This window comes from Orbicella franksi, chromosome 1, assembly GCF_964199315.1.
Source record: "Orbicella franksi chromosome 1, jaOrbFran1.1, whole genome shotgun sequence".
In the NCBI taxonomy this organism is placed as follows: Eukaryota; Metazoa; Cnidaria; class Anthozoa; order Scleractinia; family Merulinidae; genus Orbicella; species Orbicella franksi.
The window spans coordinates 3,841,857-3,856,479 of NC_138145.1; the positions used below are offsets into that span (position 1 = coordinate 3,841,857).

The 14,623-nt window shown below is 39.9% G+C and overlaps 1 protein-coding gene across 2 annotated transcripts in view; it reads left to right on the forward strand.

Moving 5' to 3' along the window:
- The window catches only part of LOC145486038 (uncharacterized), a 126,399-nt gene that overhangs the window by 14,755 nt on the left and 97,021 nt on the right, over nt 1-14,623 (forward strand). For both annotated transcript variants that reach the window (XR_014049244.1, XM_081464740.1), the window contains exons 5-7: nt 181-477; nt 11,431-11,733; nt 12,461-12,766. Coding sequence is in view for 1 of the 2 variants with exons in the window: in XM_081464740.1 (XP_081320866.1) it covers nt 181-477; nt 11,431-11,733; nt 12,461-12,766 (906 nt within the window). In the remaining variant the exon portion in view is untranslated. The remainder of the gene's footprint in view (nt 1-180; nt 478-11,430; nt 11,734-12,460; nt 12,767-14,623) is intronic.

Below are 14,623 nucleotides of genomic sequence, written 5' to 3' on the forward strand. Positions count from 1 at the left end.
ATAATTTGGACTGGTAATATTTATTGGTATGGCCTACAAAAACTTTGAGACACCTTATTTCTTTAAAAAACTACTTGGTGCACTTAGGTTATATAAATGACTCTCAAAAAGTAGCTTTATTTTTGTATCGTTTTGTTGCTCATTGGAAGAAATTAATGAAGACCCTCCCTTAATTGGCAGACGATCCACTGGCGACATCTGTGCTGAATAATCTGGAGCTTCTGGAAGGACTGGGAAACTGTTTGGACAAACAGTATAAGGGCGGTGAAATAAAATGTTGGAAACATCTTTCCGAATATTTTGGAGTGGAAGCAAAAACCTATGAGGACTTCACTCGCAGTCAAGAACGCAGTCCCACAGAAGATTTATTTGACTTTCTAAAGACACAGAAACCTAAGGAATTCACTATCGGCAAGTTGAAGGATAAGCTGAGTTCCATTGAAAGGCCAGACGTGCAGCGTATTCTTTTGGAGTTCGGTGAGTACATTAAATTAATTAAAGATTACTGTAAAAGCTAATGAAATGATTTGACCATAATGTATTGTGGGATTATGCAATTATTGCATAATCCCATATAGTCGGCGTCTATCTTGAGGGTTTGAGGACGTGATGAAACCTGAGAATCTCTCCCCCAATGAGAGTTAATAGTTAAGGAAGATAATGAAAACTCGAAACGTAATCGGAGCGTCACATTTACAAAACGGCTGACAAAATGATATTTGAAATGTGAACCGCCTTCGCTTCTATTTAATTCCCTTCTAAACGGCTCAAAACGACCCAGGAACACAGGTAAATAACAGTACATTTATTTTACATGAATGTAAATGATTATGTTATTGCTGATACTGTATTCGGGCCCCCTGTGTTTTTGGGCGAACGGGAAGATTTTCATGAAAGCAGATCGAATGGGAGCTTTAAAATTGCCTACGTGGCAAAATTTAAGCTAGTTCTTTTGTTTGCTACTGTTGGACATCTATTACTATCAATCTGGAGAGTGCAGTGTAGTGTCGCACTGTCCTCGCACCTGACACTTATTGACTGGCAAGGTGAATTTATGCTCTTTAACCATGGTCGATGCACGATATTCCAAGAGGGGAATGCCCGAAATGGTCTGCCAAACAACAGATCAGACATCCGTCGATATTCAACTTACAAATAAGTGCTGGGAAAAAGCCATCCTATGCCCGCCATGCTACGTCCAACTAAACAGGCAACAGTAAACAAGGTGAATTGCCACACTGGCCGAACTGAATGTTCAGGTAACAGGAGAAGCACGCTGAATCGCCACGCTATGCCTGAACTGAACAGGCGAATAAACGCAGGAAAATGCCAAGCTATGCCTACCATGTTACGCCCCAACTGAACAGGCAACAGTAAACATGCTGATCCGCCACGCGACACCTCAGCTAAACTTGGCAGCCATATAGAACCTGCTGAAAAACGCCATCCTATGCCTAAACTAAACAGGCAACAGTAATCAAATAGCAATACCATGTAGTGCCTAAACTAAACAGGCAATAGTTATCTTGCTGAAATGCCATGCTGCACCTAAGCTGAACAGGCAAACAATTACGCCACGTAAAACCTAAGTTAAACGGGCATCAATAATCATGCAGAAAATCCTCGCCAAGCGTAAACTAAACTGGCAACAGGACGGTAATCAAATAGCATTGTTATACCTCCCAACTCAAATCGGTTCTCAACTCATTATTACTCCCAACTTACCTCCCAACTTATCGGCTATCGGCTGCTGCAACACGAGCAAAACGGCTACACAGTCTTATTCACAAGGCATCAATCCACAAAAGGGTTTCAGGATTTTTCGATATTCTGATTGGTTGTCTAGATATTCGCATCTTAAGTTGGAATAGCTAAAAATATGAAATTCGAGATGTGTTGCGTAAATGGACACCACGGGAAAAAATTATGTTAAATATTAAAATTTCCCGACAAGCTTTCGTTTATCATTACCCCTGGAATGTTTTGGCGAAATTTCACGAAAATCCGTCAAATTTGCATACCCTGTAAATTCACTCAAAGTGGATATATTCCTCCCAGAATCAAATGCGATATTTTAGCGGCCGTTGATAAAACCAGGAACATGGAACATTTCAAAACATAATAATTTTGAGAAAAATTTATAAATTTGAATAAAGGAATAACCTAGAAAGACAAATAAGTAAAACAAAATAAGTAAGAAAAATTAACTGGTTTCAGCTCCGAATATGCAAAAATAAAATAATAAAAAAATTGAAAAATGCGAATGACAGCAATGAGTGAAGCGTCGCAACCGTAGCGATGTCGGAAGGCAATGCACAAGCTATATATTCCCACTAATCTATTCCTGGCGCCAGTTCAGCATTAGTTTAATCACGGGACGATCCCTTATTTTACAATGTGGTTGAAGAGGTCAATTAACACCATATTGTTTTGTTCATGGCGAGCGAAAAACCGGGGAGAGTACCTGTCCCCTGAGTAGGGGTTGCTGTACTCTTCCCATATTTCTTTCATTCCTAGAAAACCAAGATAGTGGCGTTCAAACTCTTCAAGTAGACCGAAAAATATAGGACTGTGAATAGTCTACATAAGTTTCTGATTTCTTTATTCAATTCATTGCGTCAAAGACAAGCGTATGCACGAGTTCCCATGGTTTTACACAGCTAATCATAAAAATTACAATTTCCTCGATTGTGATTGGTTTAAAAAACTACTATTTTCCACTAATTCACTTGCCAAGTTGTTATCGGACAGTTTGTTATTGGACAGTTTGTTATCGGACAGTTCAATAAGCCAATCACATTCGAAGTTGTAGTTTAAATCAACCAATCACAATTAAAGTTGTAGTTACGTGCGTGCGTGCGCACGCTTGCTTTTGTGTTGTTGACGCCTAATTGCCGGTAGGAGGCGCGGTGGCCTTAGACTGTTTGCATCTCCTTTGTAGGTATTTTAATGCAAATTTTCCCTTTCTTTCATAACTTGGCTCTTCTTCTTTTCTCGGAAATTGTAATTTTTATGATTAATTGGTAATAAGACTTGGTGTCGTCCAATTCCGTCTGTAATCATACTCGTGATAAACAAATCGGACTCCCGCTGTGCGGTCGTCCGATTTTGTTATCACTCTTATGATAACAGACCGAATGGGTCTCCACTCATTCCTATTACCATTACATATAGTTTCTTGTCTAAACTAATTCGAAGTACATGAGTACCGATGATTCATTGACTTGCCAGACGGAACTTACTTGTTATACAACAGCTCTACACCGTAAATTTAATTGCATCGCAAACCTTCCGCAGATGGCCTTCGATAATACAAGGAACATGGCTCGACTTTAAGCACATATCTTTTCCTTAATTTATTGTAAGTTACTGTAATTTTCTTTGTCAGTGTGTATTAAGTGTTTAGAGTAAAGAAAGCGTTGTTGTTGTCGGAACATCCCGGAATATTCCGGAACATCAAAAAAATTATAATAATTATGAGAAAAATATATGGAATTAAATTAAAGGAATAACCAAAAAAGAGAAATTAGTAATAAAAGAAAAAGATGGTATTGTTTTAGCTCCCAACATGCAAAAAAAAAAAAAAAAAGGAAAAAAAAAAATCAAGAAAAGTAATGACTGCAATGAGTGAAGGCTCGCAACTTTAACCTTTTAACCATTCTGAGGGAAATGTACAAGCTATCCCCACTAATCCATTCCTTCCAGTTGTTCGTCATCAGTTTAATCACGTGACGGTCCCTTATTTTTCCGTGTGGTCGAAGAGGTCGATTACCACCATGTTGTTTAATTGTTGCTTTTTTTCATGGCGAGCGACAACTGGGGAGAGTACCTCTCCCGGGGTAGGGGCTTGCTGGTTTTCTTCATAGAAAACCAAGGTAGTGGCGTCCGATGTCTTCAATCAGACCAAAAAATATGGGACTTTAAACAGTCTACGTAATGCACTTATCAACGTCAAGCTTGAGGGGTGAGGGGGGGGGGGGGCGGTGCGGGCTACCCACGGGAATTTGATTATTGGAATTGTAATCGCCTGCGATGTCCGCGGGATAGGCAATATGACACGGTCGCCATATTGAAGGACCAAGAGAGTCTGGTAATGAGCCATCTGCCATCTTGTAAATATCCTGAAGTTAGTGGGAGTTAGTGGTCTTTGCCCGGATCAGAAGTCAAAGAAGATTAAATGAATCTGTTTTCTGTTTTCTGAATCTGTTTTCCTGGAGCCATAATCGGGGACGGAGACCTTAAGTCTTGGGATCCGCGCGCACCTATGACATGGGACAATTTTACTATTTTTAGAACAGATTGCGCCATCCTGACGTCATATATCCACGCAGATCCACGGACATGTCGGGGGCTCTCGCGTGGACGTTGTCACGTTGCGTGATGAAATGGTAAGAGTTAAGAGTTTCTCTTGCAGATTTTTCACGACGATGGCAGGGAATAAGGCAGGGAATAAGAACCAGGGCTCTTATATGTAGTTTTATGCCCTGAGCTAATGGGAAAGGTGAGGTTTTCAAGGTCGAAAACATGACTTCAATTTCGCGATGTGAATGATTAATATCTGCTCGCACTAGTTGTACGCGTAAGATTTTGCGTTTGTTTTGTAAAGGAAAGTTATGTAAGAAAACTCTTTACTCTGGTATCAAGTTAATTTGTGAGTTTCCCAAACAATGCTTAATCATAACCAAACCCTGTTTTTTCATAGTTTCTTATTGTTTCTGTTTGTTTGGCGAGTTTGCAAAAGTTTTGGAAAGGAAAGTCTGACGCGTACAGTAAGTAGCTCATTTGCATAGTACAGTGCGTGCACTTTCAAATCCGAGTCGGTGTTTTCAATTGTCAACAAATCTTGACAAAGATTTCTTTCTTTGTCTTTGTGCCGAGATCCTGCAACAATTTTCACCAACGCCAAAAGGCTACTAACATCATGTGTGTTTCTTTAACATAGTGAAATTTTACACTGCCAAAATAAAATAGACAAGGAGTTTTGATAACTCAACCAACAAAATCGAAATCGTTATTCGAATTGATTAAAGAAAGCGTCATCGTAATTTTGATGATTATTTCTGCTGTATTCACATATTTTTAGCTAAGCTTTTAATATGTTGTCAAATATTTATCAACCGTAAACATATTTAAAAACTAGAGATATTATATGAGTTCGATGTAGGTCTTCACACGAAAGTGGAGAAGTCCAATTTGTCATGTTTTACTGACTGTTCAAAACACGCATCGGCAGGCGCTCTTATTCATCGACAAAACACAAACAAAACTGAGCAGTATCTATAGACATAAACTTTATTGTCACTGATTGGGCTTTGATAAAACATCAAACGTTGCTTACGATTCAGACGAAAATCAAACTTGCAATTATTTTTTTTTACTTTTCGGCCGAGATACACTCTGGGGAAATCCTCGCAAGCGTGTGGCAAGAGGAGGGAGACTTTGAAGTCCTGAAACGCTGCTATATCCAAATATATCTAACTAGGTTTTCGCTGTGTTTTGGAAAAGCTGTTATAAATCCTCAACATATGTGAAACTTAGAGTGGTGTAATGTGGAGCTCTTGTAAAGGAAGCAACTGAACACAACTTGGTCAGTGAGATAAAGCGGCACATAACTAAATTTGACACTGTCTTTCTTCACTCAACTGGAGCAGCTTAAAACGAAAATACTGAGGTAAAATTCCAACAGACATGAACGTATTGAGTTGTGGGCCAAAAGCATCAAACATTTCGGAAATTGCGGGCGCCATTTCCCCTCGCTACATCCGCAAAAATCCTCGCAGCATGCTCGCGCGTAATAGGACTGAGTGGAGTCCAATTCGCTCGGTTATCATAAGAGTGATTTGTTTATCACGAGTGTGATAACAGACCGAACTGGATGACACGAAGTAATTAGCAATTAATCATAGAAATTATAATTTCCAAGAAAAGAAGAATAGCCAAGTTATGTAAGAAAGAAAAAATTTGCATTAAAATACCTACAAAGGAGATGTAAACATTCTAAGGTCACCGCGCCTCCTACCGGCAATTAGGCGCCAAACACACAAAACGCACGCACGCACGTAACTGTAACTTTGAATGTGATGGGTTGATTTAAACTACAACTCTGAATGTGATTGGCTTATTGGACTGTCCGATGACAAACTGTCCGATAACAACTTGGCAAGTGAATTAGTGGAAAATAGGAGTTTTTTTTAAACCAATCACAATCGAGGAAATTGTAATTTTTATGATTAAAATAGAAAAATTGTCCCATATAGGGACAGCCCCAATACTAGAAATGGCACGCGCTTACGGTCTCCGTCCCCGATTATAGGCCCTTTGCATAAATGGTGCCTAAATTTGAATAACAATACAGTATACATCCCTAGCCGCGCTTTCATGTATCCAGACAAAGGATTTTTCACATGAATGTGAGTATTGTATGAGTATTGTTATTCAAATATCGGCGCTATTTATGCAAAGGGCCTATGGCTCCTGATTTTTGCATCCTTTCATACAGGCCATACATACTTTCACTCTATACTTGTGCATATTGAAAGGAAAGAGCTTTTTTAGGGTCGATAATTTTCTCCATGCTTTCTATTTTCCAAGTAAAAGTAATTCCAAGATGGCGGGCAGTCACGGCTCCATGCGCTCCGAAATAATTCTCGTATTCTTGCTGTTCAACTTGTGGACTCTTGACTGGCAGATTTATATTCGCATTCCTAACACTCCCGGGGTTTCCAATATGCTCACATATGGATCCCAGAGGCGAATTTCAACCTACAACAGCTCACTACAGTGCAAAGTTGATTTCATCCGAATGAAAGTCAAGAAATATTTTAGTGCCAGGATCAGTCGCTATCCAAACTCCACCTCTTCATTCCAACTTAGCTGCTTAACCATCAGTGGCGACATTTGTCCTAACCCAGGACCTCCAAGAAAGCTCAACTATCAAACCAGCGCCGGTTTGAGCGTCCTTTATTTAAACGCAAGAAGTGTCAAAGCTTTCGTCCCGCTTGATGGTAATCCTTCGTGCAAAATATGCAAATTAACTATTTTACAACAGTTGGTTTACCGCCGCTCGTACGATGTTGTGTCCATTTGCGAGACATAGCTCAACGACACAGTGCTATCATCTGAAATACTTACTGGGTATAACATCTATCGTAAGGATAGAACAGGAAAGACCGGAGGTGGAGTGCTGATTGCTGTTAAAACTGACATCCGGTCTAACCGCCGCTTTGACTTAGAGAGAGAACAAATCGAACTTGTAGCTGTTGAGCTGTTTAAGGATAGCTCTAAACCAGTTATCCTTTACACATTTTATCATCCAGATCCTGGTCCTGACGATCTAAATCTGCTGAACCACTCTCTTCAACAAAATTCCGAAATGGCTTGTATGGTCTTAGTTGGCGATTTAAATCTTCCATCAATTAAATGGTCACTGGACGAGTCTACCTCAACTAGCTTAGGCGGAACGGCGGAAGAGGAAGCTTTTTCTGACCTTATGGAGGATAATTTTCTTCGTCAGTTTATCAAAGGTCCAACGCATATTGCTGGAAACAAACTTGATCTGCTTCTATGTAACTTCTCCGAAGTCATAGACCATGTTTCTACAACTTCTCCTTTGCAAAATGAATTTCCCTCTGACCATTATTTGGTGTACTTTTTTATCCGACTGAAATTCAAGCGATCAAAGCGTGTGCGCCGTAAAACGTACGACTACAAAAGGGCAGATTTTGACGATCTGCGAAGTCGCCTACAGCTGCTATCTTCTGACATGTCACACTCCGACGATGTTGACATCTATTGGTCTCGGTGGAAAGATTTATTTCTAGCAGCAGTTGCTGAATGTGTCCCAATGAAGACCATTAGAGACACCAACTCTCCTCCTTGGATAGACAGGGAAGTTAAGTCTGCATTACGCAGAAAGTACCGTGCCCTGAGGAAATATCGTGAAAACAAAACCGTGGAACGGAAGCTAAAGCTTAGATCTTTAAGCAATGAAATCAAGAAACTTGTTCGACAAAAACATCGCGACTATCTCCTTAAAATTGAAGGCTCTTTAAAGGAAAACCCTAAACTATTCTGGAACTATCACAAAGCTATCCTACATCATCGACCGGGCTCGAATACTGAGATCACCTTTGCCGGGAAATCCGCAAAAACTGCAGCCGAAAAGGCTGAGCTTTTTAATGCTTATTTCTGCTCTGTGTTTACATCATCCAAGCAGGACAAAGCACGCAGTTTGCAAATGTATCCCATGAGAATAAATACGGAACTTTCTGAGATCACACTATCTTTCAACGAGGTGAGAGATTGCTTGTTTATTTTGGATCCGTCAAAAGCCACTGGCCCCGATGGAATTTCTGCGCGTATTCTTAAAGAGTGCAGTGAGCAGATCGCGCCAAGTCTTTGTTCCCTATTCAACCATTGTCTGCGTACTGGGCGGTTCCCATCAGAATGGAAGTCAGCTGATGTTACTCCGGTTCATAAAAAAGATCTTTTAGAGCCAGCTGAAAATTACAGACCAATCTCACTTTTACCAATTGTGAGTAATGTTATGGAACGCTGCGTTTGTAATAGACTTTATTCCCATGTCTCGCAATCTATTACATCCTTACAACACAGATTCATGCGTTCCCGTTCATGCTCTTCGCAACTCTTATCCGTACTCCATTCAATTGGGGAGGCACTCGACAAAAATAAACAGACGGATATTTTGTACCTTGATTTTGCCAAGGCCTTCGACACAGTTGATCACGTCATTCTTATTGAAAAGCTGAAATGGTACGGTGTCACAGGTCAACTGTTAGATTGGTTTTCTGACTACCTAAAGGACAGATCGCAGAGAGTTGTGATTGACGGCACCGCCTCTGAGCGTCTACCGGTCACTTCCGGTGTACCCCAGGGTAGTCTTGTTGGCCCACTCCTCTTTGTGATATTTATCAATGACCTCCCTGATGTCATCCATGAGCAAACCAGCACCGCTCTGTATGCTGATGATACCAAGCTGCACCGTACTATTTTGTCAGTGAAGGACTGTGCTATTCTCCAGCAGGATCTGACAAGTTTAAACACCTGGAGCCACGAATCAAATATGAAGTTCAACGCCTCCAAATGCAAAGTGCTAACAATTACGCGAAAGAAAACACCTGTAAATCATGAATATCACCTTGGCGAGGTAAACATACAACGCGTTCAGGAAGAAAAAGACCTCGGTGTAACTATTACTAAAAATCTAACCTGGGACTCGCATGTAACGCGTATTGTACTTAAGGCTAATAGAATGCTGGGACTCTTAAAGAGAACTTGCCCACTTATGACCGACATCAAAGTAAGGCGGACACTTTATCTATCTCTCGTGAAGTCACAGCTTACTTATGCCACGGAAGTTTGGTCTCCTGCTAGTGTCAATTTGAGAACAATCTTAGAAAGAGTCCAGAGGCGCACCACTCGCTGGATACTAAGAACTAGAATCGGCGAGATGTCCTACAAACAACGATTGCTGACTCTTCGCTTGTTACCACTAACATATGACAGGGAACTGAGAGATCTTTTATTTCTCTATAACTGTATTTCTGGATATACTGACCTAAAAATTGAACGATATGTTACTTTTACCACACATGGCCGGTCCCGCTCTAAGAACCCCACCCTCGTACTAAAACCTGCTTACTGTAAAACCGCAACTTTTCAAGCTTCTTTTTTCAATAGAATTGTAAAACCCTGGAACACTATCTGTAATCTCGCCCCTCAAGACAAATTTTCTAGCCCAAGTTTATTCAAATATTTTTTGCACGCCACTTATTTTACTTTACTGGACACTACCTATGATATTAACATGCCCTGCTCCTGGTTCCTCTTCCGTAACTGCCCTTGCCACCGCTCTTAATTTTCTGTGACTAATATTATCCGCATCTTGTCTTAAACTATTGTAATTAATTAGATTTAACTATAATTTTTAACTATAAGTAATTACTAGATTTTATTGTAATTTTTATCAAATTTAAGATTTTCTATCACCATTCTTACTAGCTACTATTATTAGATTTTATTGTAATTTTTATCAAATTTAAGATTTTCTATCACCATTCTTACTAGCTTCTAGGGTTGCTCCTCGCATGGGTAACTTTATTTTCCCGTTCGCGCAATTCCTATTGGTCCTTTTCTTCTTTTAATTATATTGTAATTTTGTGACCAATAAAGTTGATAGACTATATTCATGAGTTTTCTTTGACCCAGGGTGGAGAATTTCGATATTTTTTACCTTTTATGTTGTCCTGGGGATGGGGATTTAGCATTTTTTTCAGAAAATGTCAAAATCATCACCCCTGGGCGTTGAATGAATAGACCAATTTCGATATATTAAAATTCAGCCTAAAACAATACGCCTCAGCACGAGGCTCGGGGGAATAACTACAGAATTTGTGGGGTTTGTTCCCCGGAGCCTCGTGCTGAGGTCCATTGTCTTAGGCTGAATTTTAATGTATCGAAATTGGGCTATTGTTCTTTATCCGACATTCCTTCTCATATACCCGACTCCCTACCACGCAAAATTTCTTTTCATATTCCGAGCTGATACCAGTTTATTTTTATTTCCTTTTTTTTTATTTTACTTATTTTTTTTTTGTCATCTTTTTTTATTAAATTTTATAATTCACCTATTTCTACACCTTAATCTTTCCAGTGATTGCCTTCTCACTTGTAGAAATTCAACTCCCAGTTACTGACATTTAAAAGCAATGTCCTACCGAATGGAATAAAACTAAGCATAAGTCCACAAGTACGCATTGCGGGCCTATTTTTTTCCATTGTGATCATCATCATCGTTTATTTGCCCAAAAAGCTGATTTGATCAGTATTTATTTGCTTTTCGCTCAAGTCCTCTTTTTACAACAAAGAGACCTTTACCTCTAAAATTAATCCCCCTACCCAATATACGTAAAAAAAACATGCACCTTCCCTTTCTTTCTTGCTTTCTTGCTTTCTTGCTTTCTCGCTTTCTCGCTTTCTTGCTTTCTCGCTTTCTCGCTTTCTCGCTTTCTCGCTTTCTTGCTGTCTTGCTCTCTCTCTCTCTCTCTCTCTCTCTCTCTCTCTCTCTCTCTCTCTCTCTCTCTCTCTCTCTCTCTCTCTCTCTCTCTCTCTCTCTCTCTCTCTCTCTCTCTCTCTCTCTCTCTCCGATTAATGGGAGAGGAACTCCCAAGTGAGACGGACGAGGATGGTCTTTTCTCTCGAGAGTATAAACTTCGGGTTTTGGTTTCACTTAGGGTATTCACGTGGAACGCTAATGTTTCTAACCTTAACTACACACGAAGAAATTAAAAACGCCGCCCTACATGTCGGTTTGTGTCGATGAGACATGAAATGTTGATAGGCAATAATTTTGTCCTTACAAAGTCGTGGTTTTGGTCTTGACTCTAGAGTATATGTTGCCTTTTTGACCAGCTGATGAGACTCAAGTGGGTAGCCTGTTTGACAGTCGTCCACAAGTTATTGCAAACATGGCTTTTTTGCTGGACAAAGAGCAGAAGCCAGGTAAACGGAACTGGAAGCATTTAGCTGATATGTTTGGAGTGCCACGAAATGAATCGGAGAGTTTTGGAGAATCCATAGATGAAAATCCAACAGAACGGTTGTTTGAGTACCTCTGCGTCAAAAGACCTCGTTTAACCGCTGGGAACGTAAAAGAACATCTGAAGATTCTCAAAATGCAAGATGTGCTGGATGTTTTAGCAGAAAGCAAGAAAGGTTGGGCTTTCGTGTTATTCAGGCTTTGCTAGTTTTTCAGCATGCCTCTGGAAATATTTAGAAATGTTGCGTGAGGTATTACATTTATTCTTTTTACTATTAATTTAAGTGTCTCTCTCCACCCAGGTGTGTAATGGGTACCAGCGAATTTAATGCTGGGGGTAACTCTACAATGGACTATAGCATCCCATACAGGGGAGAGTAGAAATACTCCTAGTCGTTAAATGGTACTTAAAAATGTAAGACAAGCTCTGGCCTGATAAGCCACTAGGCTCCACGCAGACTACCATTACCTACCCTGGAAAAGTCCCGGATATTCCATCATCCCTGAGTAGTACGAACCCTGATTTATTACAGGGGAGCTTAAGCAATGACGACGATGACACCTAGTAAAAACTCTAGGTCTGTTCAGTACGCTTATGGGTCTAAAAACTTGCTTAGGCTAAATATTTAGCAAAAGCCAACCCGCTTTTGAGATAGTTGGTATTTGATGGCGGTTATTGGAAATATTTTCATCGGAAAAACACAGAGGTAACCGAATCAAGTGAAAAATAACATTCTGTGTATCACTTAGAGAGACGGAAAGCGTTGCAACGAAACTCGCTGGAGACACTCGAAAACTAATCTGACCCAAGACGTAAACTCGAACAATACACTAGGGCATCAAGTTGAGGCGTTTTTAAAAAATAATTTTCCTGTTTACTTGTCGTTGTAATTGTCTCTACAGTGAAAGACAACTCTCCACTGAAAGACTTATGGGAGGATCTAGAGATAGCAGCACGTGTCTGCAACCTTCTAAATAAGAAGCATACCAGTAGGATACGTTGCTGGAGGCATTTGGGAAACAAACTTGGCGTCAGAAAGGATACGTTGGATACGTTTTCAAACGAAGGAGAAATGATAAGCCCTACGGAAGTCCTTATCCGTCATCTGGGTGCTGCTAGACCCAGTTTGCTCATGGCTGACTTAATTTGGGCCCTGGAGAGAATTGGGAGAACTGATACTTTTTCTGTAGTCGAGGTTTACTTTCCAGGTTAGTAAACAAAGTGTTACAAAATGAATGCTTGTTAGTTTGGTGTTTCTCAAGACGCACTTGAACGATTGTGCTGAAAGGTATATATCGTTCACATTGTGAATTAAGTAACTCACATGTAGCTTAATCGTGCTTCTCATCCCTTGCTTGATCTAAATATCGAGACCACGACCGAGATTGCTTTGTCCAGTTCATCAAGGCTGGTTCTCACTAGCGCTCAAGCATAAGCAACATACGCAGGTGCACAAGGTATCCGCTGACCGGTATCACGTGACGCAGTCCAATTAATTAGGTAAATACTTGTCTTTGATAAAAGCGAGCTCCACAGTAATGTGCTGTTATTTTTTTTCGCGCGAATGATGTAAACACGTCACTTGATAAGCTAAAACTGGGAAATGTCTGATGATGTCTTAACATGACGTTCCTCGGTTTTCTAAATTTGCGTTTTTATGTTCTCGCGTTCAGTTTTCAGGGCAATTAAATTGTTACATTTGAAGAAAGTCTTGCCAATTTACCTTTGAACGCTGACAGAATTGTTGGAAGGGTAACAGCTTCTATTGGAAAAGTCTTTGAAGGACAATGAACACAACTTCCATTCAGCTTAAAAGATAATATGAAGGGATATTTGTCCTTGGATATTGTCTGTTCCTCAAAGCTCTCTCGGAGAACTCTTCTGTTCTTGCAGCAGATAAAATAAATAACTTTGTTATTTTACCAAGCTTCTAGACAGCCTACAAGGCTTACTAATCGGGAACATGCACTAGATTGAATTGGAACTTGAAGTGTTGTCTGGGGGGGCGGAACCTTTAGAGCAAGGACAGGAACCAACAACAAAGTCCACCCAAATATGACGCTGGGTTAATGAATCGGATCGGAACCACATTAGTGGGAGGCCAGCATTCTCATCACTGCGACTCTTGTTTTACCCTAGTAATGACTTTTATTCTATACGTCATTACATACATACATTACTTAATTTACCCTCGGATTTCAGAGTACCTTATGCAGCTAATATCTCCGAGCATTTAACCATCAGATGAGAGATAGCAAACTGGTCTAAGTTGAAAACTAACTCGAATTTTTGCAATTTCGACGAATTACTTTTGCAGAACAGTAAACAAAAGAAAACCGTTTGTTGGTTTGTAAACCTATTTTCCTTCATTTTTGGCTAACAACTCAAGTTGTATTTAACTTTCACAACAGCACACTGAAAAAGTGTAAATAAATCCTTAAGCGTGCGTTTACGGAGAATGGATCGCGGAGACGCATTAATTTATCAGCAGTGTTAAAAGAACCATTATAATAAATACTTACTGAACGGAGAATGTTGATCTTGTTCTTTTCTTGCTCGGTTCATAGGCTTGCACAAAAAAAAAAAAACCACAACCAATACTTCCCTAAAACGATCTTCACCCCTTGAACATTATTGTTTCCCTGTCCTGTTTTTTTATCGGAATTGTCAGCAAGGTGTGAGCAGAATCCAGCAGGATACATTTTCCAGTTACTATTTAGCTAGAACTCTGGGCTGTGTACAAGGTTTGGCCCTTCGCGATACCGCTTCGTATTAGCGTGCGTAAACTTATCAGTCAGTAACAATTTCAAACTAGAGCGGTTTTCAATTGAGTATCGAAAGTAATCAGGCAGTTACTTTGGTTTTGGTTTTGGTTTTATTGCGGTTTGAGATTGAGCGAGTAGTCTAATTGGTAAGTAATTGGTTTGGGTTTTTTTAAACACTCAATTAAAAACCGCTCTAGAAGAAATAATATGCTGGTTACACAGTATCATACTGGCCAATCGGGGAAGTAAAACACACAAAGTACGGTTAGTTATCGATGAGCTAATATTGGATATTGTTGT